Here is a 27,153-nt window from a genome sequence, read left to right as displayed (position 1 = left end):
TAGATTTGCATTGTAGATAACACAATAATAGATTTAAGTGCACTGCAACTATGATATAAACAATACATATGTGCATTAAATAAAATCAAAGTAAAAGCAATATATTATCTGTGTATACACATCTGGCAGAAACACAATATAAAGCAAACTATAAAATGTTTGCTGTATACACTGTATTATATCTATACATTTTATGTTCAAACATTAAATTATCGATATCACAATGATATTGTATCTGAATTTTTTGAGTGTTAGCAAACAATAAGTTCGGATGTGATAAATTTTCAATATATTTCGTATTTATTGAGCAATATAAAGTTACATTTAATTGCTTTATTTAAAAAGTCTATTACCGTTCAACCACTAATATCACTTTATTATCAAGGACCATATTCTTCCTTTTTATTTTCCATAGGAAGTCATAATATTTACAAATCATAATTATTCGTTCTTTCCGTTGGCTGACTAAGACTCCCGTTAAAAATTATTCCGTATTATTGAACAGTTTGAAACGGCTGACATACCCAATTAACACATCAATCAATGATTTGAAATAGTCACAAATGCTACTAATTTAGTGTTATTGTATGTAATTAACTGTCTAATGTAGATAATATAAATTTAAAAACTAAAAATGGAGATAGCGAGTGAAAGAATGAGTTAAGCTCTGAGATGCTAAATTCGAATGCTTCACGTACAATTAGAAAAAAGAACTTAAGGCAGTTTATTAGTTGACTTGGTATTACCTGTTTCTCTTACACTATAATCCATTATGTTAGGAAATACATACAATATTGCTTTCTTACAAGTAGCAAAATCGTATTGCTCAGCACTCCTTTATTAGAGATCTAATAAACCAGTGAATGATACTCTTCTAAATTTGTTTGATTTAAAAGAAATCAAAAATACTTATATTGACATTATTATTTATGCTCTCAACTAATATGATGATAAAATATTAAGTATGTAAAAATTTAATAAATATCTTTCAGTTCATAGGAGTTTTGAAAGTTAAACTAAAAGTGGAATATTATTCAGGAACTCAGGAAGAGCTTCTACCGCATTTCTAAGTTCATGAATTTCACAACAGTAAATGTAGCCTCTTTCGAAATTATCTTTGTCCCAACTAATCCACTTAATATTTTTACACTTATCTGGGCACAACACAAAATCACCAAAACTGTAAGCTGCATCTTTCTTGTTAACACCAACAAAGGCAGCTCCTCTCTTCGACTGCGGTTCATAGACCACTTTCCACAGAAAGAGTGGCACAGGCATCACAGAGCGTCCATCCTCAGTAGAACTAAGGAAGATCTCTCGAGTTACACTTTGATTATCTGGCAGTGATAAAACATCATCAGTTCCTGTATATATGTCAAGATCCACTTTTCTCGAAGCAGCCATCGAAATACATGATGCTTCAAGGTCCTTCCAGTTTCCTGATCTGAATTTGTTCCACATGGGAACTGTGTTCAGGTAATAAAACGTTGCACTCCGTTGACTGCGGTAAACAAATGCATCCTTATGTGCAAGCTGTTCCATTTCTAGAATGCTCTTGTCATCAAGTTCAACTTTATCTGGGTCATGTTTAGGAAAAAGTATTTTCGCCAAAGTCTTTCGTTGATTTGCATAAGCTTCTGCAGGTGAATATGTAGAATATGGTTCTGTTGTCTCTATGTAAATGCTATCTCCGTCACGCTTTTGACCAGCAAGTACATTGTGAACGAGTGTAAAATTAGAATATAATGGATTCCCTGTGAATGTGTCAAAGCAAACATTAATCAAGGTAAGGAATTCATGTGAGGGACCGATGTCAAAACCTATAGCAAATTGTTTTGATCTATTAAAATTGCATTTGCCAATAATTCGTATAGTATGATTTGGGTGAGTAACACACTCAAAATCTTTCACACTGAGATATGTACTATCATGTCCGTGAATAGAAAATTTACTTGCTTGCTCACATTTAAGGACAACTGTTGATGAGTTCGTTATTTTAAGTTTATTTGCCTCTCCTGAACATGCAAGCATGATGAACTTTCCACAGTCAATTCGTAAAATCCCATATTTATCAGGATAAATAAAATTCTTTCCATTTTCATGTAGGATCAGAGGAGCAGTGTGTGGGAGTTCTTTTATGTTTACACTGCATTCTGGAAGCAAAAAGAAACAGGTATTATTAATATACCATCATTATATAAGAAGAATTAATGTATGTAACAAACAACTAGATTTCTTATTGTGACACTATGTATGCAAATTGAACAGTACAAAGACACAAACACTTTTTATCCAGTCAATTTTATAGCCAACATGGAAAGTTAATCCATGAGAAGATATTTAAACTTGATGAATGAAAATTAGATAATAAGAGCTTGTTTAAAAATTGGGTTTTAAAATATTTAATAATTTTTTGAATATATATACATATATATATATATATATATATATATATATATATAATTCCAATGTGCTGTATTTTACTTGTTCTCTAATATTAATTTGTGGATAATAATAATAAATGTAAGTTTTTAATTTATATTATCATGTCATATTTTACAAATATACATTTAATGTTTTGAAGATTCGTTCGTATGTAAATGTTAAATTGATTTCCTATTTTTTCACTTTTATGGGAAAATTTAATGTACAATTATTTTCCTTTTGAAAAAAGTCTTATGAAACGCAAACTACATAAAAACATCTTTTAAGGTGGATCACCACCCGGAAATCAGTACATATTTTAGCTCATTGCCTTAACTACTGCACAATGAAACGTTACATATTATAAATATTGTACTATAAGATAGAGTAAAGTTTCAGCTACAGCACAAGACACTGATTCATTTGGTTGTGTCTCCTGATATCGAAAAATGTAACAAATAAAAGAAAATATTTGATTTCTTTTTCCAATGAGCACACAAGATGGCACTTGCTGTAAGATCTTATTAGAAGTGCTCAGTTTTACGAAATGTTTATTTGTATGTGTAAAGTATTTTAAAGTAACGATCTTATTACGAAATAGATATATTGTTTGACCGTTTTTCGTGTTATGTGCCATTTAAATATTAATTTACATTTAAGGAAATAGATTTTGAGACGAAACTTGCGCAGAACGCCATAATGCGTTGTTGCCAAATTTGTACGTTTACTGTACTAGTCACAATAATAAAATTCCTGGATTCTAGCGTTGCAGTTCGAGAAGCGGAATTGCGGTAAGGATCGAAAACTAATTTCTCTAGTAAGTATCCAAGCAGAATTCCATAATTACTTCCTTTATTATCTGGCACCAGTAAACACTCGACACTATCTGGCAACACCGCACTATTCAAACACCGTTTAACATAGCACTGTAAACACCTAGTGATCCACCTTAATCTTTTGGGTTTCTAATCTCATGCACAGTAAGGAACACTTCTGGATGGTACACTTTTGCCGTAAATTTCCATATGGGTACACCATCCAGAAGTGTCCCTTACTGTACATAACAATAACATACCCTACAATGTAAAATTCTATTGAACAAGGTAACAGATATAAGACATGATCTTGATAAAATCATAAACATCTAATCTAAAAGGAATATATGGAACATTGAGTTATGAAACTATTTCTACTGAACAAGCAAATAGATAAAAAATAGATATTGAAAATATCATGCATCACCAATTTAAGTGGATTGTTTTTACATTTATTTTCAAAACAATTTGTGTTGAACAAGCGAACAGACGTGAAACAAAATCTTTACAAACCATTACAAATTGAACAGGAAAAGATATTTAATTTTACTTTTAAAACAATTTGTGTTGAATATGGGAAAACATAAAAAGCACGAAATCTTGAAAACTCATAATATCTTCAACTCAACGGGAACACTTTTAGCATTTATTTATGAAACAATTTGTATTGAAGAAGCGAGTAGATGAAAGCACGAAATCTTCAAAATAAATCATACCCCCAACCTAGCAGAAATATGAATTTTTTTCTTTATTTATGAAAGAATTTCTATCCAACAAGCAAGCAAATGAAAGATTTGAAATCTTGAAAAGATACCACACCGAAAATCTAACAGAATTTTTTAATCTTCCATTTATAAAACAATTGGTTTTCAACAAGCAAACATACAAAATATATAAAATTGTAACAAGATTATACACACCCAATCTCAATGAAATATTTGATATCTTTTACTTATGAAATAATTTGTATTTTCGAAGAAAAGAATACATGCAAACTTGAAAAGATCTTATATCCTTATAAAATCTAACAGGTTTAACATTTTAGCTTGAACAAGTTAACAGAAAAATATGAAATCTAGAAAAATCATTCGCCCAATCTAACAGGATTATTCATCCTCTTTTATATTTAAAACAATTTGTAGTCAACAAACAAAAATATGGAATTATGAAAGTTTGAGAAGACCATACATTTCAAATTTAATTGGAATATTTTTATCTGTTATTTAGGAAACAATTTATATTGAACAAGCGAACAAATAACACGTAAACTGGAACACCCATACATTGTTAGTCTAATATAAATATTTTTTATCTTTTATTTATTAAACAATTTCTATAGGACAAGCAAAGTGATAAAAGATATGGCATCTTGAGAACAGCAGCTTAATGTAACATCAATATTTTTATATCTCATATTTAAAAAAATCCACTGAACAAGAAAACAGATAAAAGATATGAAATCTTGATATTAATCATATACCACCAATCTAACACGATAAATTATTATCTTCTATTTATGAAACAATTTGTTTTGAACAAGCAAACAGATCAGAGAGATGAAATCTTGAAAATAATGTCATACGCAAATTTCTACTGAACAAGAAAAATGATAAAAGGTATAAAATCTTGAAGAAATCATGCACCTTCAATCTAGCAGGAATGCTTTTACTTTTCATTTTTAAAACAATTTGTATTGAACACATGAACACATGAAATGTGGAATCTTGAAAAAATAATACATTCCCAATTTAAAAGGAATATGGGTAATTTTTATTTATAAACAACTTGCATTGTGCAAATAAACTAATAAATCTTGAAAACACATATTCCCAAAATTAATACTTTTATCGTTTATGTATGAAACAACTTGTATTGAATAATCAAACGCGAGAAATACAAATTCTTGGAAAGTTATACAGCCCTAATCTAACAGTTACAGTTTCTTTTGTACATAGAACATAAAACAAGCAAATAGTTAAAAGATATGATATCTTGAACAAAATCATAAACCCAATCTAAGAGATAATTTTATATCTGATCAGAAAAAGATATATTAAACGAGAAAACATAAAAAGATATAAAATCTTGAGAAAATCATACACCCCCAATCTAAAGGAATATTTTAATATTTATTTATGAAATAATTTCTACTGAACGAAACAATGAAATCTTGCGATAATCATACATCCTCAATATAACTGGACTATTTTTTACATTTATTATAAAAAATATTGAATAAGCTAACAAATAAATACATGATATCTTGAAAAATCGCATTCCCAATCTAGCCGGAATAAATACTTCATTTTAGTTTGTAGATCATTTTGTTGAACAAGGAAACAGATAAAAGCACGAAATCTTGAAAAATCATACATTTGCATTCCTACAAACAATTTTACTTATGAAATAATTTGTACTGAAGGGAATAGACAGAAACATGAAACTTGAAGAAAATGATACACCCCAACCCAGGAGAAATATTTTATTCCTTATTTATAAAGAAGTATATATTGAACAAGGGAATAGATACAAAACGTAAAATCTTAGAAAATTATGCATGCCTCTTTAAAATGAATGTTTGTTAATTTTTAGTTATGAAACAACTTGCATTCATCAATAGCAAATAAAAGATATGAAATTTGGAAAATAACATACCCCGAATACAGGAAGAAAGTTTAACTTCTATTCATGAAACAATTTATGTGAACAATAGACAAAAATATGAAGTTTCAACAAGTTGATACACGCCAATCTCATACCAATATTTCTTATCGTTTGTTTCTTAACTAATTTTATTGAACATGAAAATAGATTAAAGATATTTTCTTGAAAAATCATATACCAGCAATCAAATTTTGTTACCTTTCCTATGTAACAGGAGAATTTATCTCTTATTTATGAAACAATATGTATTGAGCAAGCGAACAAATAAGAAACAAAATCTTGAAACAGCATACATTTCCAATCTAAAAGCAATATTTTCTAATTTTTTATTCATACGACTTTCCATGAACAAGCAAACAGATAATAGATATGAAACCCTAAAAAACTTATGGAACCCGGTGTAACACAAATATTTTTATCTTTAATATTTTTTAAAAATGTACTGAACTAGAGAACAGATAAAATATATGAAATCCTTAAAAGATCGTACACCCACAATCTAAAAACAATATATTATCTTTTGTTCACAAAACAATTTCTATAGATCAAGTAACATGAAACATTTGAAAAATTATATATATATCCCACATCTAAAGGAAATAATTGCTCTCTTTACTTATGATTGTATAGAAGAAGCAACACTAATAGGAAATAAGTAATATTTAAATAATCATAAATCCTCGACCTAAAAGGATTAAATATTTTTTATTTACAAAACAAGTTATGTTGAAAAATGAAAGAGATAAGGAGCATGAAATCTTGAAAGAACATACATCAAAATCTAACAGGAATATTTTCACCTTTAAATTAGGAAATAATTTGTATTGAAGAAGCGAACAGATTAGAATAATGAAATCGAAGAAATTATACATCACGAATCTAACATGAATACCTTTTCATTTTTATGCATGGAATGATTTCTATACAACAAGCAAACAGATTAAAGATTGAGATCTTTAAAAAATCATACAATACAATGTAACAGGAATAATTTTTACATTTCGATTTTCTATTAAAGATTAAAAATAGATTTCCAATTGAACAGTAATATTCTTTATCCTTTATTTATAAAACTATTCCTATTGAACATGCGAACAGGTAAAAATCATGAAATTTGAAAAAAAATAATACACTCGCAACAGGAATATTCTTATTTTGTGATAATTAAATAATTTATATTGAACAAAGGAATAGATAAGAAACATAAAATCTTGAAAAGTATCATGCTCCATATTCTAAAAGGAATATTTACCAACGTTAGTTACGAAACAATTTTCATTCTACCAACAAACAACTAAAATATGTAAAATTTGGTAAGATGACACCCCGATCTATCAAGAATATTGTTTGATTTTGATTTATAAAAAACTGTATACATAAGCAAATAGATAAAAATATATTGACAAGATCATGCATTTCAATTTAACAGAAGTATTTGATATCGATTAGTTGCTAAATATTTCTATTGAATATGGAAATAAATAAAAGATATGACATCTTGAAAAAATTAATAATCAATAACCTAGCAGTGGATTTTGTTATATTTTAATTATTAAACAATTTGTATTGAAAGAGAACAAGAATATGAAATCTTCAGAATCCATACATCACGAATCTAAGAACAATATTGTCATTATTGTTTTATTGATAAAACAATTTCTATAGAACAAGCAGACAAAAGATATGAAATCTTGAAAACATCACGCAACTGAATGTACCACGAATATTTTTTAAAAATATTTTTAATATTTGACACAATCTACCGAACAAGAAAACAGGTAAAAGACATGAAATCTTTAAGAAACCATACACTCAGAATTTAAAGAGAATATCTTTTATTCTCAAAACAATTTCTAAAGATGAAAAAATAAATAAGATACATGAAATCTTAAGAAAAATCATATATCCTCAATTTACGAGGAATAATTCTTTTCTTTATTTATAAAACATTTATGCTGAATAAGCAAAGTGAAAAGATTATACATTCCCAATCTAACAAGAGGAAATATTTTTCTTTTATTTATGAAGCAAATTGTGTTAATTACGCCACAGGAAAAGAACATAAAAGTTTGATAAAATTATACATTTGAATTTAACATGAATACTTTTCATTTTTTATTTATGAAACAATTTGCAGTGAACAAGTAAATTGATAACACATATAAAATCTTAGAAATGTCCTTCATTCCCAATTTATGGGGAACGTTTTCATCTTTTGTTTGTAAAACAATTTGTATTTAACATCTAAACAGATCAGAAACAACAGAAATTTTGAAAAAATCATACATCCCCAATCTAACCGGATGGGGAATGCATGAGTTTTATTTATGAAAATCACTCTATTTTTATATTTTATTTATGCAATTTGCATTGAACAAGGAAAGAGATAAAAGAGCATGAGATCTGGAGGAAAGTATGCATCAATAACCCAAAAGGAATATTCTTTATCTTTTATTTACAAAACAAGATCTATTGAATATGCTAAGAGATAACTCATGAAACTTACAAAACAATCTAACGCTTTGTTCTCGTAGGATTATTTGTTATATTTTATTCATAAAACAATTTGTGTTGAACAAAGGAACAGGTGTGAATCTTGAAATTTTGAAAATATATATACATATCTAACAGGAACATTTTTCATCGTTTTATGAAAATATTATTATTGGGAAAGAGACTGGACAAAACACAAAAGCTTAAAAAAAATATACCTCCCAACCTCGCAGAATATTTTTGTCCATTGTAATATGAAATAATTTGTGTTGAACCAGGAAGGAGATAAAAATATAAAGTATTTAGAGATGTATATATCCCGAATCCAACAAAAATATTTTTTATTTTGTCCTTATGAAACAATTTCTATTGAACATGTGAACAGATAAAAATTATGAATCTTTATTAAAAGTTCATAAACCCCACTCCTAATAAGAATATTTTTATTTTTTATTTATTAAACATATCATACTGAACAAGTGAACCGATAAGAATCTTAATATCTTCAAATATCACATATCCCCATTTTAACGAAAATATTATCTTTTGTTCATAAAACCATTTCTATAGAACAAACAAAGACAGAAAACATATGAGATCTTAAAACAATCATATAACCCAATATAACAGGAATATTTTTCATACCTCATATATTGAAAAGTTTGTATTGAACAAGAAAACATATAGATGTGAAAGCTCGAAAAAAATATAAAACCGCACTCTAAAAAGAATATTTATTATCTATTATTTATGAAATAATAGATATTGAACAAACGAACAGGTAGGAGACACGAAATTTTCGGAAATATCATACATCTCTAATCTAAGAGGAATATTTGTTTTCTTTATCTACGAAACATTTGTTTGAAAAGCTAACTAATAAATTACATGAAATCTTGGTAAAAACTATACGCTCCCAATCTAACCGAAATACATTTAACTTTTATTAATAAAACAATTCCTGCTCTACTAACAGATAATATATATATATGAAATCTTGACAAGAAAATACATCCAAAATTTAACAGAAATGCTTTTATATTTCATATATGAAAAAGTCTATATTGATCACGGAAACTGATAAAAAAAATATGAAATCTTGAAAAGATCATACATCCCGAATCTAACAAAAATATTTGTTGTTTTTTATTTATGAAGCTACTTTATTGAACAAGCGAATACATAAGACACATGAAATCTTGAAGAAATCATATTTTTGTTGTGAATGAATTTGTATTGGAAAACAAACTGATAAGAAATATGAAATCTTGAAAAAAAATCTCCATTTCATAGAAATATTTTTATCTATGAAAGTAAGTTACTGTAGATTTTAGTTTAGCGTCCTTTTCAGCAGCGAGGCTATATGAGACGTGGACCTACTGATTAACGTGGAATCCGAACCACATGAGCTCCCGCCGGGAAACGAACCCGGGTCTCCCGCGCCAAAGGCGCGTACGCTAACCGCTTAGCCACGAGGGAGCTCTCTAAGATTATTGAGAGACGGTTTCGATTCTATCTAGTAAAATATGGAAGAAGCTGAATAGCCACATTTTTCAAAAAGATCGAGATAAATGAAGTCAGATTTGACCCCCCTAAAAAATTGATGTCAATGCCTATAGTTTGAAATGGTTGCTACACTAAAAGAAAAAAGTACTAAATTTTCTGATATTGAAAAACTAGAGATACTTGTAATATCAACAACCGGTAACAATCGTCAAAGTGTTACGCCACGCCACTGTGTCCGACCATGGTTTCTATTTCTTCTGTAATTAGGCTCAGTTACATTACCGGTACATATGGATTTAACATCACTTTTTACATGGGGATCACACTTTAGTCTCACGTGAATGTATCGAAGTTGATCTCGATTAATGTTAGTTCGGCTCAAGTTGTCACTATATTGTACCATTGAAGAATTTTTCAAAATTTTGCAACGCAACGCACTGCATTACGTTCTGCGAAGACACCATCGGACCGTTCACCAACATCATTCTGGTCCTTTTGTTGAATACACAATTCAACACCTCCAATTCAGTTGAACAATCACTACAACTCGAGGATTGGTTACCTTCAAGAATTGTTCTGGGATGACGTGTAGATTCCCAACCGATACATGTGGGATGTACATGATTCATGTGCTCACATCTTGCACTGCACCTTCTTGAATACGCTTTTCTTTAATGAAGTCCAATTCATCCTGTAATCGTTTAATTCGGTTGTCGCGTTCTTCTACCACAGTCTCGATAGCCTCCATACAGTCTTGAATCTCAGACCATCTCTGTACTACATTACCGATTTCTTTATCATAATGTTCAAATTTGGCTACAATTTGTTGATTCATTTGTTGTAGTTGATGTTAAATGCCATCATTATGATGTTGGAACTGTTCTTATCTTTCACCGAAATGTTGATCTTGTTGGTTCACTCTCTGGTCCAGTTTTTCCAATTGCGAATTTACTTTTTCGAACTGTTCTTGAACTTGGTCCTGGATCTTCTCAAATTGCTCATCATTACGTCGAGCTTGATCTTTGATTTGCTGTGACTGGTCTTTGAGTTGCCGGGATATTTCTTTCAAAGCTTCCAACATGTTGTCGGATGAATTTATTACTTGGTTGTCGATTGTTCCAATATCGGTAACATTCATAATGTTCCTATATGTAGTCCGGCCACTTCTTAAAAAAGTACAGTTAATATATGGCTCAATCTTGATCGTTTTCTACTATACTTCGAAAACAATACAATTATTTTTCCTTTCCACTCTCGGGTTTCCGGCACCATATACAACGATTAATCATCAATCTTTTCCTTCCTTCACTCCCCGGGTTTCGGCACCATATACAACGATTAAATCCACTGGTTCCTTTCGTAATAAGTTTGAGTCATTAAATAATACACACTCCGTCCCTTAGTTTGGTTCCATTTATTTATATTTATCTATGTTGTCCTGACAACGACGTTCCAAAGTCTTATTATTTAACATTGACAATCATATTATTTGAAACATTTCTTTCTCTTCTTCTGCAGCCAGCCTAGTACATATTTAGAATAACTTATGACCCAAAATTACAAATATACAATCTGTTGTAAGATCATACTTCCCCAATCTAATAGAAATATTTTTAATGTTTTATTTATAAAACAATTTTTACCGAACAAGCAAATAGACAAAAGATGTGAAACCTTTAAAAAATTATAAAAAACAATTGAGAGAGGATTTTATATCACATGTATTAATAAATTTATTGAACAATGAAGCTTATAAAACGTGAAAAACCTTGCGAAAATCATAGATCCTAATCTAACAGGGTTATTTTTATGTTTTAATTACAAAATAATTTCAATTGAATAGTCAAGCAGATAAATTATTTTTGTACAAAAAAGTCACACATTCAAAATCTAACAAGCATTGTTTTATCTTTTATTCATAAACGAATTTCTATTGAACAAATAAATAAATAAATAAAAGATACAAAATCTTGAAGAAAACCATACAACCCAATTTAGCATTTTTTTAATGTTTCATTCATAACATTCTACTCAACAAGGAAACCGAAAAAATCATGAAATAAACAATTCATACATTTCTAATTTGACTGGTATATATTTATCTTTCATTTATGAAACAATTACAATTAACATGTAAACCGATAAAAAATGAAATCTTGGAAAAATAATACATCTTGAATCTAATAGTAGTATTTTTTTTATCATTTATGTAGAAAAAGTTGAACCAGTGAACAGATAAGAAGCATGAAATCTTGAGTAAATCAGATATCCTTAATCTAAGAGAACTAATATTTACATGTATACAACAATTTGTTTGAATAAGAAAACAGATACCTAACAAAATGTTATAATATTTATCTTTTTTATATAAAACCATTTCCGTTGGACAAGGAGACGGATAAAAAGGCTGAAATCTGGAAAACAATTCCCCAATCCGAGAAGAATTTTGTTATATTTTACAAGAAGTACGTGCATAAGTGCTAGGGGTGTCTGAATATTAAAAGAATGTGTGTTGTCTTTAGGAGATGACAAATAGCAATAGATACATTTTATTGCAATAGAATAAAAATACTGTAATTTATTATTGGAAACGAATGACACACATTTTAAAGCGATGAAACTTCATTTTCCTCATTTTCTCTAAAGCTGTGCACGTGAATTGAGTCTCAAGCATGTTATATTGTTCAGCTTGATATTATTTATTGATTGATGTGTATTACATTCAGATTATAGTATAGTTAAACAAATATAGAAAGTTCAAATTTAACGTGATTTTTGAGCTATATCTGATTAACTATTGCGTGTATGTTGTCTTTTTACTATTATTTCAAAGAGATTAATAATAGTATATTTCAGTAGTAGTTTCATTACTAGGTAGTAGGTGGCATGGTTGTCGTATAACATTATTTTTTATGATTGAAAAAGATTCTTGATGAAACAATTTGTAATTAACAAGTGAATAGATAAATTAAATGAAACCTTGAAAATAACTCAATTTATAAATTTTGTTCTACAGTGAATCCTTGTGATTGAAGTCTAATGATCTCTAAAGTTACAATAAAATTATATTTTTAACTAATCCAATTGTCTCCAATATACTGATTTGTACAGAAGTAATTAAGATAGATTCGCTACTGTATATGAAGACAAGAGAAAAGATACATATAAAGGTTTAAAGCCTCAATTTGCATCATGTAATACAATATGCCACGGAAAGCTAGTAACTTCATTGTTAAGGTATGCCTTTAATGACCTTATTTTCTTTTTAAAAATACATTGACATACAACGAAATATGTCTAACTGAAATAATAATGTACTGATGAACCAAATTTCTGAGGATTATTGCATAAAATACGTAGTAATATTGATGCGAGGAGATCAATTTCACACATTTCTAATTGTCACGGATGTTTCATTGCATTGTCATATGTCTTATGGAATGTTCATAACATCTTGCCACTACACAGATTAATCTGTCGCTAAGTGAAATAAAAAATATGTTCTATGCGCAGGTAGTTGTAGTTACTGGAGTTAGTTGTTTGTTTATTGAAGTCAGGCGTCCCTTTTCAGCATTGAAACCAGGGACGCCAAGAACAACCAAAGACTGGCATGCAAGTGCAGTGCATCGCGAATACAGACACAGTTTGATGAAAATGTACACATAATACTTCATGTAAAAAATTATGTACACACACTGCATAACTTCATTAACTACAGGAAATATACTGTAGCACTATAGTATTTAATAAAACTACTGTATATTAAGTAATATAGTGTGTTAATAAACAAATCTGAGTAGACCAAAAATAGCTTTACAGTTGTTTCACTATTGGTTTCCCCTTTTAGAGCTAGCATCTCTAATAAATTTCCAAACCAGTATTCTATATCCTTTTATCTACATCCTAAAAATATTAAGCTGGTTCCTCGTATACCGGTCTTAATTTTTATTGCCTTTAATATTTTCATTCTGTGAATTGATACATGACCAAATTGGTTTGGAGCTAGACTTTCTGGATAAGGTTATCTGGTCAGATGAGGTTGGCTTCAAATCGTCAGATCACGCAAACAGGCATAACTGCGTGTACAAGTCTGATGACAATCTTTACGTTACCATAATTTCTCAACTGAACTAGCTTCGCATCACAGTGTAAAGCGCATTGTCCAGCAAAGGTCTTGTTGGACCAGTGGGTCAAATTATCTAGAAATGCTTCGTGACGTGGTAATGCCACAACTCATCACCAAAGTCATCTTCGCAGAACTGTTCTTTTAGGAATATGTAATATTTCCCCATGATACTTTTGCAGTAAGGAATGATCTTACCCTCAAACCTTTAAACAGCGGGAGTTCAGTATAAGGGATAGCATCGAATGCCCACCACAATCATCTGATTTAACATCAGTTGATTTTTGGGAGTGTAGGAAATAACAAGATTTGCGAGAAAAATCTGTACACACTGGAAGAATTAAAATAGTACATCTCAGAAGTATTTATTGAAGTTGATGCAGGTCAGGATTTGTGTTGTACTCTTTGTAGGTATTATACAAAGGTTCGAAGTATGTTTGAATGATGAAGGAGATCAATCTGAGCACTTATGAGATAGAAACATAAGTGAATATAAGGAAAAATTTTAGTCCTAGAAAGACCATGCTACAAAATGAATTACTTTTTGTTACAAAAAAAAAAAAAGTAGTGTATTCCAGTTGAAAAAAAAAGTGAAGATAAACCTTTCATCAAAAGAAACAATAACAAAAAAAACAAAGAATTTGAATACATATTAATCCGTATAAACTACATGAAAAAGAACTCGCGGGCAAAATTGAACCACCTCTCCTTGGTCTTTCCAGGGTCAAACAAACATGATTGTAGCAAGTACATATAAATGTACTGTACAATGCATGCCTACAAAGTATAAGACTACTTTGGTCTTGTCTGTATGTTTTGAAATGTATTTCGAAGAATTGAAAGAATTTCTATATGGTTAATATATACGACTTTGGCGCGAAAGACCCGAGTTAGGTTCCAGGTGGAAGCTCAGGTAATTCGAATCCCACGTTAAGCTGTAGATTTGCATCACATATAGCCTCGCTGATTAAAGGTACACTCAACTAAAATTCAACCACCAAGAACTGAACCTTTTCTGAAAATTCATGTGTTCAATTTTCTCCCTCTCTTTTGCTCCGTCCTGTGGGCAGCCATGACCAAGGCTATATGAGACATAGACCTAAAGTTTAAGGTGGAATCAGAACCACTGTAATGCTTTCATATTTCAATGGTCTCGCACCGGGAATAGAACATGGGATCATGAGCATCAAACGGACGCGCTCAAGACACTGGAAAAACGGGAATGACTTATACCTAGGTAGTTTCTCGATTATACAGAAAGGCCGAGATAGAAGAGGCCACGTATAATACTGAACGTGAAATTTGCATCTTTCTGAGTGTTATTATTTCTTAACGTTAGTGCGGCGATCGAGCTGGGTCACATGATGTCATATGATGTCGAGCGGCTGTTAGTGATCAGTGCTGCGTTATCAGTAGTCAGTTTGAAGCTTGTTGTGTGTGTGAATCAGGAGCGTCATTTAGGGGAAGCAGGATGGGGTAATTGCCCCCACCCCCAAGAATTTGAGGAATGCATCATATACTTTAATCGATTGTCTACTAATATACTAGTGCAAAACATGAAAATCTTATGTCGGCAGTGCTCTTGACCCTCTCAAGCGAAGTCTGAAATGCGCCCCTGGTGTGAATACAGTTTTGTAGAATGTTTATTTCAATCGGACAAAGAGTGTTAAAACTTACTTTGCATGTAATTCGTTTAACACGTTAAATGAAAGATTCACAATAAGATATCCAGAGACAGCTGTTCCTGACAAAAGTGGTGTGCAGAAATTAATCACTAAATTTAGAGTAACAGGTTCAGTCGCTAACGCCAAACGTAGCCGTCAAAGACAGTTTGTTCGCCGGAAAATATGGAACGTGTTCAAGAAACTATGATAACACAGGGCCGCATAGGTTCTGTTGTTTTTATAATTTTGGGTGTTTTATATGTATTTGAACATGCTGAAACCGAAACTGGCACCAGTTTTCTCATATCACATAAGAATTTCTTACAATTCACGATTTATATGTTGATTGCAGTATGCATGTTTAAGCGTAATTCAACTGATTGACGCTAGATGTCACCAGTACGTGATGAAATTATCCAGGCGGTAATGAAAATGAATTTGTTTTAAATGTAAGGAAGTTTAACTTAATGAAATTAAGTGAAATTTTTCTGCATGAATTTTTAAAATATTTCTATATCTAATCTTATCTCATTTCAAATAAATTTCATATTTAATTATCGCAAATCTTAGATGTGCTTCAATAGTATGAAATGTTAATATCTTAGGCTAGTCCTCTTTTGTAGTTCGTTGAATACTGTGTTGGCATGGCATCTCGTGGTTGTAAGAATAGACCAGATTTATTTTGTTACATCTGTGGTGAATTTTTTTCCACACAAACAGAAACAGAAAATTACAGATTTTGTAAGAAGGGCATATTTCACATACTTCCGTATGGAACTTGGAGATCAAGATAAATCGTGGACTCTACACAATCTGTGTAGATCTTGTGTGGAATCGTTACGAATGTGGAGCACTGGAAAGCGGTCATCTATGCCATTCGCAGTACCGGTACCAATGTTGTGGAGAGAACCCAAAAACCACAGCGACGAGTGCTACTTCTGTTCCTGTGAAATTGTAGGACACAATACTCGAAATAAGACAAAGATTGTGTATCCCAATATTCCTTCTGCAATGAGACCTGTGCTGCACGGCCTAGGCTTGCCTCTTCCGACACTTCCATCAAGTTTTGAGTCCGTAAGTGATCCTAGTTCGTACAGTGATTCAGTGGAAAATAGTGAAATAGAAGATGAAGTTTACAACCTCCCTAGCGGATCTCGTGACCCTATACCACTCACTTAACGCCAGCTCAATGATCTAGTTAGAGACATAAATCTGTCTAAAGAATCTGCTGAACTTCTTGGTTCGAGACTTAATGAAAATAACTTGCTGGCCTGTGGAACATTTTCCTGGTACAGATATCGGGAAAAAGAATTTGTGCAGTATTTCTCAAAAGAAGGTTCTGTCGTGTTTTATTTGTGATGTGTCAGGTTTGTTGATCAAGTTAAATTTCCCTTGCTTTTCTAGTGATTGGAGATTATTCATTGACTCGGATAAAACAAGTTTAAAATTTGTTCTGTTATATAATGGAAATAAGTTCCCCTCAGTTCCTATTGCTCATTCTGTGTCACTGAAAGAAACATACGACAATGTGCAATTTATTCTTAATAAAATTAAATACGAGGTACATGGTTGGGTGGTGTGTGGAGATTTGAAGATTTTGAAAATGAAATGAAATCTTTGAGTTTTACGTCCCACGGTTATGCCGGTTAGGCTAAAGGAGACGGTGATTATGAGAAATGAGTGAAATGGCGGAATGAAGAAAGTGGGAGGAAACGGGAGAATCCCGAGAAAACCCACGCACACGGTGTTTGTCCACCACAAAGTTGAAGATTTTGAGCATTGTACTTGGGCAACAAGGTGGGTATACAAAAATACCATGTCACATCTGCGAGTGGAATAGTAGGGCACGAAATGACCACTGGGGAAGGAAACAGTGGCCATTATGGAAAACACTGAACGCGGGATCAAAAAACATCATTCAACAAAATTTAGTCAGTCCTGAGAAAGTTATACTTCCTCTCCTTCACATAAAATTAGGATTGATGAAACAATTTGTTAAGGCACTCGACAAGGAAGGCGAATATTTCAAGTTCATATGCAACAAATTTCCTTGACATTCATGTGCTAAAGTGAAAGAAGGTGTCTTCGTTGGCCCAGACATTAGGAAGTTAATGAAGGATAAAAACTTCGAGGCAACAATGACTAATGCTGAAGGGATGCTTGGATAGCATTTAAAAGCGTGGTGGTGAACTTCCTGGGGAACCACAAAAGTGCTGATTACGGAGAAGTTGTTGAGAATATGTTAGTTAAATTTCAAGAAGTGGGTTGCAACATGAATCTCAAGTTGAGTGTTTTGCATTCTCTTCTTGATTACTTTCCACCAAATCTCGGAGAATAAGTGAGTAACAAGGCGAACGGTTCTAACAAGACATGAGGGATATGGAGAAAAGGTATCACGCACTTTGGAGTGTTAGCATGATGGCTGACTTCTGTCGCACATTGCACACAGAAACTTCAGAAGAAAATCATAAGAAAATTAGGAAACCTTATAAGAGAAAGCGTGCTGAAAGATGTGAAAAATAAGTATGTTATTTGACTGTGTTGATTTCCATTTTACAACGTAGACCTATATATTTATGTATATATTTCCACATTATATGTATATATGTAGTACTCTGAATATGTAGAGAATCTTACATTCTTTTCTTTGTCTGTCTGCATTCACATTAAGGAAAACATGTTCAGTTATTTAGCATAATAATCTCTTTAGTCTGATAGAAGATAAGAAATAAGGTATAATAAAGCAGTATTGAATACAGAAGAAGGCCCAAATTTTGACATTGATTTGTAAGAAAACCTTAGGTGACAGGGAAAAACGAATTCATTATTCGTAATCAGCTAGGAACAAAGAATTAAGTTCACCTATTAATCAAAAAACAACACGAACTTTTTTTCAATTTGCAGCCCTGTGTAATTAGTCCACGGAAATCAACTAGACATCTATCCTCCCAACTAAACATCAGACGAAGGTCATGCCAGAACATGTTGAAGCAGTTACATGTGTACGAGCGTACAAAGTAAGGGTCATACAAACATTACAACTTGCGGATTACGCACAACAATAACACTATTGCGAATGGTTACTTACACATATCGCTGACGGTTATCAGGATCCAAATATTTACTTCATCACAGACGAAACATGGTTTCACTTTAGCGGGTACTTGGACTCTCAAAACACGCTATTGGTCAACAGATAATTGCAGCAAACACTTTGAGGTACTTCTGCATGATTTGAAAATATGCGTTTGGTGTACAGGTTTAGGCCAACATATTGTAGGCACCATTTTCTTTAATAGCAACGTAAACTCTAAAATGTGTGTAACAGAATTATTGCAACCATTCATAGCGCAGATAACGGAGGAAGAACGAGAGTATGCGTATCTCTAGCAAGATGGCGTTACGGCACGTACGGTTTTCAATGTCATACGTTCATGAAGCTTTCGGAGAAGAACGTACAGTTCCCTCAGGTTTATGGCCTTCCAGATCGCCGATCTGTCTACCTGCGATTTTTATTTGTGGGGTAATTTAAAGGATAAAGTCTACAGTAACAACTGACATTAAAGAGTTAAAAACAAGCATTCGCAATGCGACTGCGAAAATCATACCAAAATAATTGACAAAAGCTTTCAGAAACGTGTTGAGACGAGCTGAGTTGTGTATGAAAGTTCATGCTGAACATTTTCAGCACTTTCTGTAAACTATTGACCTATTGAGTGTTGAGTACGTTGCTCTTGATAATACTATATTGTTGCATAATAATAATTTACTATTCTGTAATCTGTATTTACAATAAACGAGTTATAAGACATGGGGCTTCTTTTATCTTGGCCACCCTGTATAATGCGATATGGAATAGTTCAATTCATGAAATGAAATGAAATCTTTAAGTTTTACGTTCCACGGTTATGCCGGTTAGGCAAAAGGAGGCAGTGATGATGAGAGATGAGTGAAATGGTGGAATGAAGAAAGTGGGAGGAAACGGGAGAACCCCGAAAAAACCCACGAGCACGGTGTTTGTCCACCACAAAGTTCACTGGGACCCCAAGCACCAGAGGTGAACGCTCTACCACTGAGCCACCGCCCCCCCCCCCAGTTCAATACATATAATACTTTATAAATAGAAGTACTTTTCTGTCATACTGAAAGGCAAACTGTTAATTTGCTAATATCATAATCCATAGTCTTATAACACAAAAGCCAGGTTACGATCATTTTTTTAAAAAAATAGATATGCTGTTATCTAAAATCCTGTATTCGAATAATTAGCATCAATCGTTTCCGCAGATACCATACATTATTGTGATATAAACAATCCATTGATAAATAATGTTGATAAACGACACTTTAAAGAAAAGTAAAATCGTTTCCCAATTTATATATACGTTACATATAAAGCAAAGTATTGCATAGTTTCAACAGTATCTAATGTTTGTTATTTTACGTGTGAGATGTAGAATACACACATGCATGTTTACTATTTCATTGATACAGCATGCAGATCGTCAGTTTATAAAGACAATAGACTTTTAAGAACTCTTACCTGAGGCATGTAGAGTATTAACAAAATGTGTAAGTACCATAACACTCAAAAACTCAAGCATTCTTCTTGCATTACGTCTCTATACGACAAGCAAAGCAGTATTTTAATTGATTTGTCATGTGAGAAACAGTCAATTTCAACCAACATGTTATCGCCAACAAGTCAATATAAGCATCAGGAACATTTTCCCATTGCTTCAAAATGGCTACTGATTGATAGAAAATTATTTCTTAAAAGACATCCCCACTCATAAACAGTCACTGAAAAAACTTAAGAATTACTATTGAAACTGACTAGGGAAAGCAAATATATCTTAATACCACAAGGTACAATCGCGTCTGTGGTTAAATTCAAAATGTCAACTACTAACCTTGGACCAGTGTGTATTAACAATCAATACTCCTACATGCAAATTAAGCTTAGTAGAGCTTGCAGTGTTGAAAATTGATCAATTATGATAGTTCTTAGTTCGGATTATTCAACTTAGTAATAATACAAGAAAACACAATGTAATTACAACAGGATTTATTTTCTTTATTAATTTTTCAGCTTTTCATACAAACTTGAGGCGCTTAGTTTGTCCAATAATGAAGTGCGAAACTCCTGTACACGTGCTCGCCCTTTATTGACGAGGAAAAAACTCTTTTGTTTCCACATTGCAAGGTGACTTTTCTTCTGTTGATAAAACTTAATATGCATAACACGAGTGAGCAAATGTTGGAAGTAGTTAAAACATTCAAATCCAAACAGAACACGTATAAAGGGCATGAAAATAAAAAGAAAGAAAAAAGTAATGAAGTCTTTAAAGAAAGGGTGTTTACCTTAAAACTATTTTATTTAAAGGTGTACTTTCTATTGTACAGGGTGGTCCGGAATTTGGTGTACCCCCCTTTAGTTTCAAGTGTTGGTTATGGTAGAATGTCCGTACACAGTTACCTTGAAGTCTTAAGAGTCTTAAGAGACACAAACATCGGTATGATCACCATTCATGTCGTAACACAGCTGAATTCTGCGCCAAGTTCTCGCAGATGTTTTGCGGAGGTACTCCGGAGTTACGAGGGTGAAGGCGTATTCCATAGCTGCTCGTAATTCCTGCGTTGTGTGATATCGAGTTTTTCTTACTTGTTGCTTTCTGAAACCCCAGAGAGCATTCTCTGGTGTTGTCAGATCGGGACTTCTTGGAGGCCAGGCAAAGGGAGCTGATGAAGATACACAACCTCTCCAATCCAGCAGCCAGGAAACGTCTCCGCAGAAACATCTTAGAGAACTTGGCGCAAAATTCAGCTGTTACGACATAGATGGTGATCATACTGATGTTTTTTATGACTTAAAACTCTTAAGACTTTAAGGTAACTGTGTACAGACATTTTACCATAACTAACACTATACTGTTGAAACTAAAGGGGGGGGGGGGTACGACCACTTCCGGATATCCTGTACTTACTATTGTACTTTATTGTACCTTATATTTAAAGGTATACTTATTATTGTCTTTCTTTAAATCGTAATCAATGTTGCTATAGGTCAGGGTTTCTCAACTTGGGGGTCCAAGAGGGTTTCATGAGGTCACGAAGATAAACGGAAGAGAAATATAATTAGAATCTACTACTGGAAAATGTTTTTAAATTTTATTTTGAATTTTAATTTTATTTTGATAGATATATTTTTGTTTTTATACATACTGTTAAGAATAACAAAAAATATTTCTGCTACACATTTTCAACTAGTGCAGAGTTGCTTAAAACTCAATTTAATGAGAGCTTCATATTGAAATAGCAGAAAAATACAAATGCAACAAAACCTGCATATTGAAATACAATTAAAATTGAAAGCTAATGAGATACCCGAGCATGGTGTGATTTCAAGAGTTCGGCTATGTCCGGTTCAATCTTCGTGACGCACATTATAAAGTCATTTAAAATACTCAATATTTTTTTAACAACTGACCAAATCTTTTTAACAAAAATTAAAAATCACATTTTTTTTGTAATATGGCCCAAAATTTAGGGAGTTATGAAGTTTTAAAATTTTCAAACGGCCTCCATTTTGAAACAGTATGACGGATTGGATTCGATATTTGTAATATGAATGAACTGACCAAATTTGGTTTTAATCCATTCGCTTTTAGGGAAGTACTGTATCCACTATATACAAGAAATGGATTCTATTATTGTAGAAATAGATGAATATCGTGAGATCTCCACAATAGGTACCGATATATTAAAAATCCCACACATATTTATTACAAACCAAAAATTATAAAGGGGTCACTGGCAAGAGGATGTGATAAAACGGGGGTCGTGATAGGAATTAGGTTGAGAACCACTGTTATAGGTTATAAAATCGTAGAGGCTCCCATTTACATTAAGTTGAACACATTGAAAGATCATTGCTCATCTAAAATTAACTTAAAGGTAGACAAAGAACATTAAAATTTTAGAAAGTGAGCTAGACAATAGCTGCTAAAATATGTGTTACTAAATTAGCTAATAACTATTTCCAGTTAGAAGTACCTGGAAGGTTTTTCCAGGGGTGGAGGAGACAAACCACAAGTAAAGTTGAGTCACTAACGTACTCGCAAGTGGTCTGGGATCGACTACCGGTGGGAATATTCAGAGGCGGACTGGAAGTACAAGGGCCCACCCGGAGAATGATGCTTATGGGCCTTCATGAATACCGAGTTGGTCTGGAGTCTGGACTGCCCTTTTAGGAATGAATCCTTAGCTGGAGACTTGGATGGATAACCTCGCCGCCACGAAATGTAAAGTTGTGTTATGTATATCTATAGCTAAGTATTATTTCGCTTTGTCCTTAGCTACTTCTTTTTATTTTATTTTTTTTCTGGGGCGATTTTTCGAGTAGCTTGGAGGTCTCCACGCGGATTGATCCGGCACTGGCCGTGGGAAACGTCTTCCCCTTGTCATTTCTATTGAGGTAAATTACTTTGTGGCTGACATCCTACAAATTCAAATAAATGAATGAAAGATGTTATATATATATATATATATATATATATATATATATATATATATATATATATATATATATATATATATATATATATATATATATATATATATATATATATATATATAAAGATACGGTATGCTTTACCGCTTTACCGCTTTACCGCTTTACCGCTTGAGAAGTTGGTAGAAAAAACAGTTTTCGCTGCTTTGGATTACTTCAAGCTGCGAAAAGTGCATTATTCTCTGCTTCTTTGTTTTTGATATCCGGATTTTTCTTTGTTTCGATTTTGTGTTAATCTTGTACCTTTTCTCGATTCCATCACTTGCAGATTTTAAAGAAAACCAAATTTGCCAAATGAAACATTTCTACGCTTAGAGTATCGCATATCGAACGTAATCCTTACAATTTTGGCGTCACAAAAATATGCAGCTATTTGCGTACAGTACATTCTAACCGTTAGAACCTTTCTATTTACAAGTGTGCCCCTGCTGGCGCTGCTGTCACGTGTGTTTCTTCGTACCTCCCTCAAAAGACGAGGGACAAGTTGCCTTGACCGAAATTCTTCAATAGTTAAATGTGAACAGGGTTGCCACATTGACGAACTTCGCTGTCCATCGTCTTGTTAGCCATTCTAAGTTCGATCTTCACCCACCAAGACCAAATGACTGAATGACAAATTGGCAACACAGCCGAGGTTTATTCCCAAAGCCAAGAGGAAGGTTTCCTTCGTATTCGGCAGGGGAAAGGGCTGAAGTATGTTTCACATACTTTCCGAAGGCATACTTAAAATAGAAAGGCTGTAGCAATGGTTCGCAAACCTGGCGGAATTGTAGTGAAACTCAACTAGAACACTCCGAATAATATGTACTTAGCTATAATGGAGTTCTTTTAAACCTCTTTCAATTCTACCTTAAATAAAGAACAAGTTTGGGTTACAACAGTGAGCGCAGTTCTTTTTATTTTATCGAGGTTTTAGATGGTAGTAAAATCAATCGGTGTTGCAACTTAATAACAAGAAAAAAAAAACAGTGTGATTTTATGATTGTAAAATGTATTTTCTAGGGATTGGAAAGGGTGAAATTATGCGTTATTGCTAATCACTATAAAATGAAGTGTCAAGAAAATATCAGATAGCTCATCGTTAATCGGGTTCCAAGTTATGACAGTGATTAATTGTAATATCTTTCCGTGTACTGTTTGCTTTGAGGGGCCCTTCGTATTAAAGACCCATATGACCTGTCTAATCCATACATTTCCCTAGGATAAATTGTTCCACGTAATACACGCATAAACACAATTTAAATTATATTATTTTTAATGTTACTATTAGTAGCGTAACTAAGATCGCATGTCCCCAACTCCACGCAATATTCTCAAATGGGTCCCCTTCAATATTCGTGCACTATCGTTAGGTATACCGAATTGGAAACCCCATCTTGCTATTCCCCTTTCTTTTCATGAACTCGAACTTTAAAAAACCTATGGTTGCATCATCTATGGAGACCTCCTTCTACCCGAGTTTTGCAAACAAGTAAAAAGTAGAATCGTAAGTTAAGAAATAAAGATTTGGAAGAAAGGAGTGGTGCGTTTTCATTGGGGTTCACTATTTCCCGTATACTTTATCCGATAAAAATAAATTGTCCCAATCTAATGCCCTGTTAATTCCCACAGCTTTGTAATGTCTTTGTTACTCTTAAGAACATGCAGAATATTCCATGAAAATCCTCCTGCAGTAAGGAAACCGTGTTATAGACATGGAGTTGGAAACACGAGTTGTGGCGTTGAAAAGAAACGGGTCCCCTGAGCACAGCAGTGATGTTAGAAATTGGTTCCGTGGCCAGAAACCCAAGAATTCGGGCCCCACATGTTTGGGCTCAGGTCCCTTCTATTCGATATCAAGTATATTGCGCTGACCCTTACTGACAGGCAGCATCACAGTATTGTCTTGTAATGTTCGGTTGAATAACATTCAGGCAGGATAATAAGGAAATTTACTTTTGTGAGTAAAACGCATGGAGAATGTGGCATGAACATCCTTTGGGGCCCGATTTCTTGGACTTCGGGCCGCGGGCCAGATTTACGACATCACCGGTGTGCTCAGGGGAAATCGATCCCTTCCAGTGCAACCACCCACGTCCAAAAACTCCATTCTTCATTGATGAATAAAAGGGACTCTATCCTATACTTTCGGGGCCTAATATCTGGGGGCATTAGGCACGGGCTCGATTTGTGACATCAACGCTGTGCTCAGCGGACCACGAACTTTCCATTGCCACCTCCCACGTCCAAGAAATACGTATTTCATTGGTGAATAGAAGGGACTCAAGCTCAAAACTTCGGGGTCCGATTTCTGGGGCTTCGGGACATTTTTGTGACATGACCGCTGTGCTCAGAAGACCCTTATTTATCACTGGCAAACATGATTTGTTCAGACAGCTGAATAACTATTTGAGAGCTTTTTGAAGAACTAAACATCTCGTATGGGTCTGTGAAAAGCATTTTAACTGCCGATTAAATGCGCAAATGGCTTCCTTCTTCATTACGAAAGAGCATCGTGTCACATTTTGGTTTTGATCCGCGAGATTATGGCCGAAAAAATATTCCTGTCTGTCCACATTCGCTGTGCTCTCAAGATATTGCATCATGCGACTTCTGGCTCTCCCCCAAAATTAAAACCATGCTTAAAGCAAAACGTTTTGACACAATTCTTGACATTGAGATGGCCACGACAGAGCACCTGAACATCCTTCCAGAAATGCTTCCAGTCATGGATTCAACGTTGGGATGAGTGCATTGCTAGCAAGGACAGTACTTTGAAGAAGATTAAATCAACTTCCATGTAAGTTTATTACTTTATTTCTAATGATCACACCTCGTACATGCACAGTTTATAACATCATAACGGCTAAGCACTCAAATTCCTGTAGTAACGAAGGATCACGAAAGCATCTATTAATTCATCTAATAGTATATTGCAAATACTATGGTTCAATTTCTAAATTTTTTGTGATCTTCATTAAGTTCATCAATCTCTTTGGATCAAAGCTCCCAAACCTGTAAATCAGCGATCTGTTTGATGAAGTAAACAACTTATGCAGGTTTGAATCTGCTGACAAAATTTCAGATTGCAACTCCAAGAAAACAAAGATTGACATTCGTAGAGTGGAAATGTTTTCCCATTTTCAAACGTTTTCTGTTCCATGAACTGAAATTAAAAAAAAAAAAAAAACTGTCTTCCGGGTATTAATGCACAATTCAGAGAATCTTCTCATACATGAACACTAAATGGAAAAGCGTGTCGGAAGTGATGGTTAGTGTGAAATGTAATTTCCAGATCCCATATGATTATACCGATAATTCATGTTTACAACTTTATGACACTCTCTTGAAGCGCCCAGTAAAATACATTCGTTTCAGATGTATGGTTCGTGATAAACTGCGATTCCAGAGGACACAACATACTTCTAACCAGCAGATCAGGGCCGTTTTTAACCTTCCCGGTGCCCTAGGCATTTCAAATTGCTGCTATTTCCCTCCCACTATTTTCAGAGCACACCCCTCCTTCAGTTATTACCTTGCCAGTTTTGGTTCGAGAGAGATTTTTCCTTAACTCTCTTACTCTTTTCCCTTTTTTGCTGTTTGGAGAGTTTTTCCATTATTCACTACCTATGGACCCGTCGTGTCACAGACTGGCAACCAGCAGGCGTAAGAAAAGGATAGTGGCATGGTTTGACCACTCTTGTTCATTTCTTACCTTACGGCATCACAGACCACCCACCCACCATTTTGTAAACTAATATAGTAAATTAATGCAATCGCTCGCAGTTACAGTATAGAGCAATTATATTATTGTATGAACTGTTTTCAGCAACTATTATCTTTTTCATCGCTTATCGGTTTACTATCTTTTGCTTTTAGACATCCTTATTTTTGTTGAGTCACTGTCATTGT

General features: G+C 33.1%; 1 protein-coding gene across 1 annotated transcript; it reads right to left on the bottom strand.

Annotated features, from left to right (window-relative positions):
- Positions 1-261: 261 nt before the first annotated feature.
- Positions 262-20,356, bottom strand: LOC145666750 (salivary endonuclease-like). Its single transcript, XM_081734301.1, has 2 exons — positions 20,233-20,356; positions 262-2,153 (listed from the first exon to the last, which is right to left on the bottom strand). The coding sequence occupies exons 1-2, from the start codon at positions 20,291-20,293 to the stop codon at positions 1,012-1,014; spliced, it is 1,203 nt and encodes a 400-aa protein (XP_081590427.1). The 5' UTR covers positions 20,294-20,356; the 3' UTR covers positions 262-1,011.
- Positions 20,357-27,153: the final 6,797 nt, after the last annotated feature.

The sequence above is a fragment of the Thermobia domestica genome, chromosome 1 (assembly GCF_964235325.1).
Source record: "Thermobia domestica chromosome 1, izTheDome1.hap1.1, whole genome shotgun sequence".
NCBI classification, from domain to species: domain Eukaryota; kingdom Metazoa; phylum Arthropoda; class Insecta; order Zygentoma; family Lepismatidae; genus Thermobia; species Thermobia domestica.
Note: the sequence above shows the minus strand (reverse complement) of the source record. Positions and strands in the feature narration are given on the sequence as shown.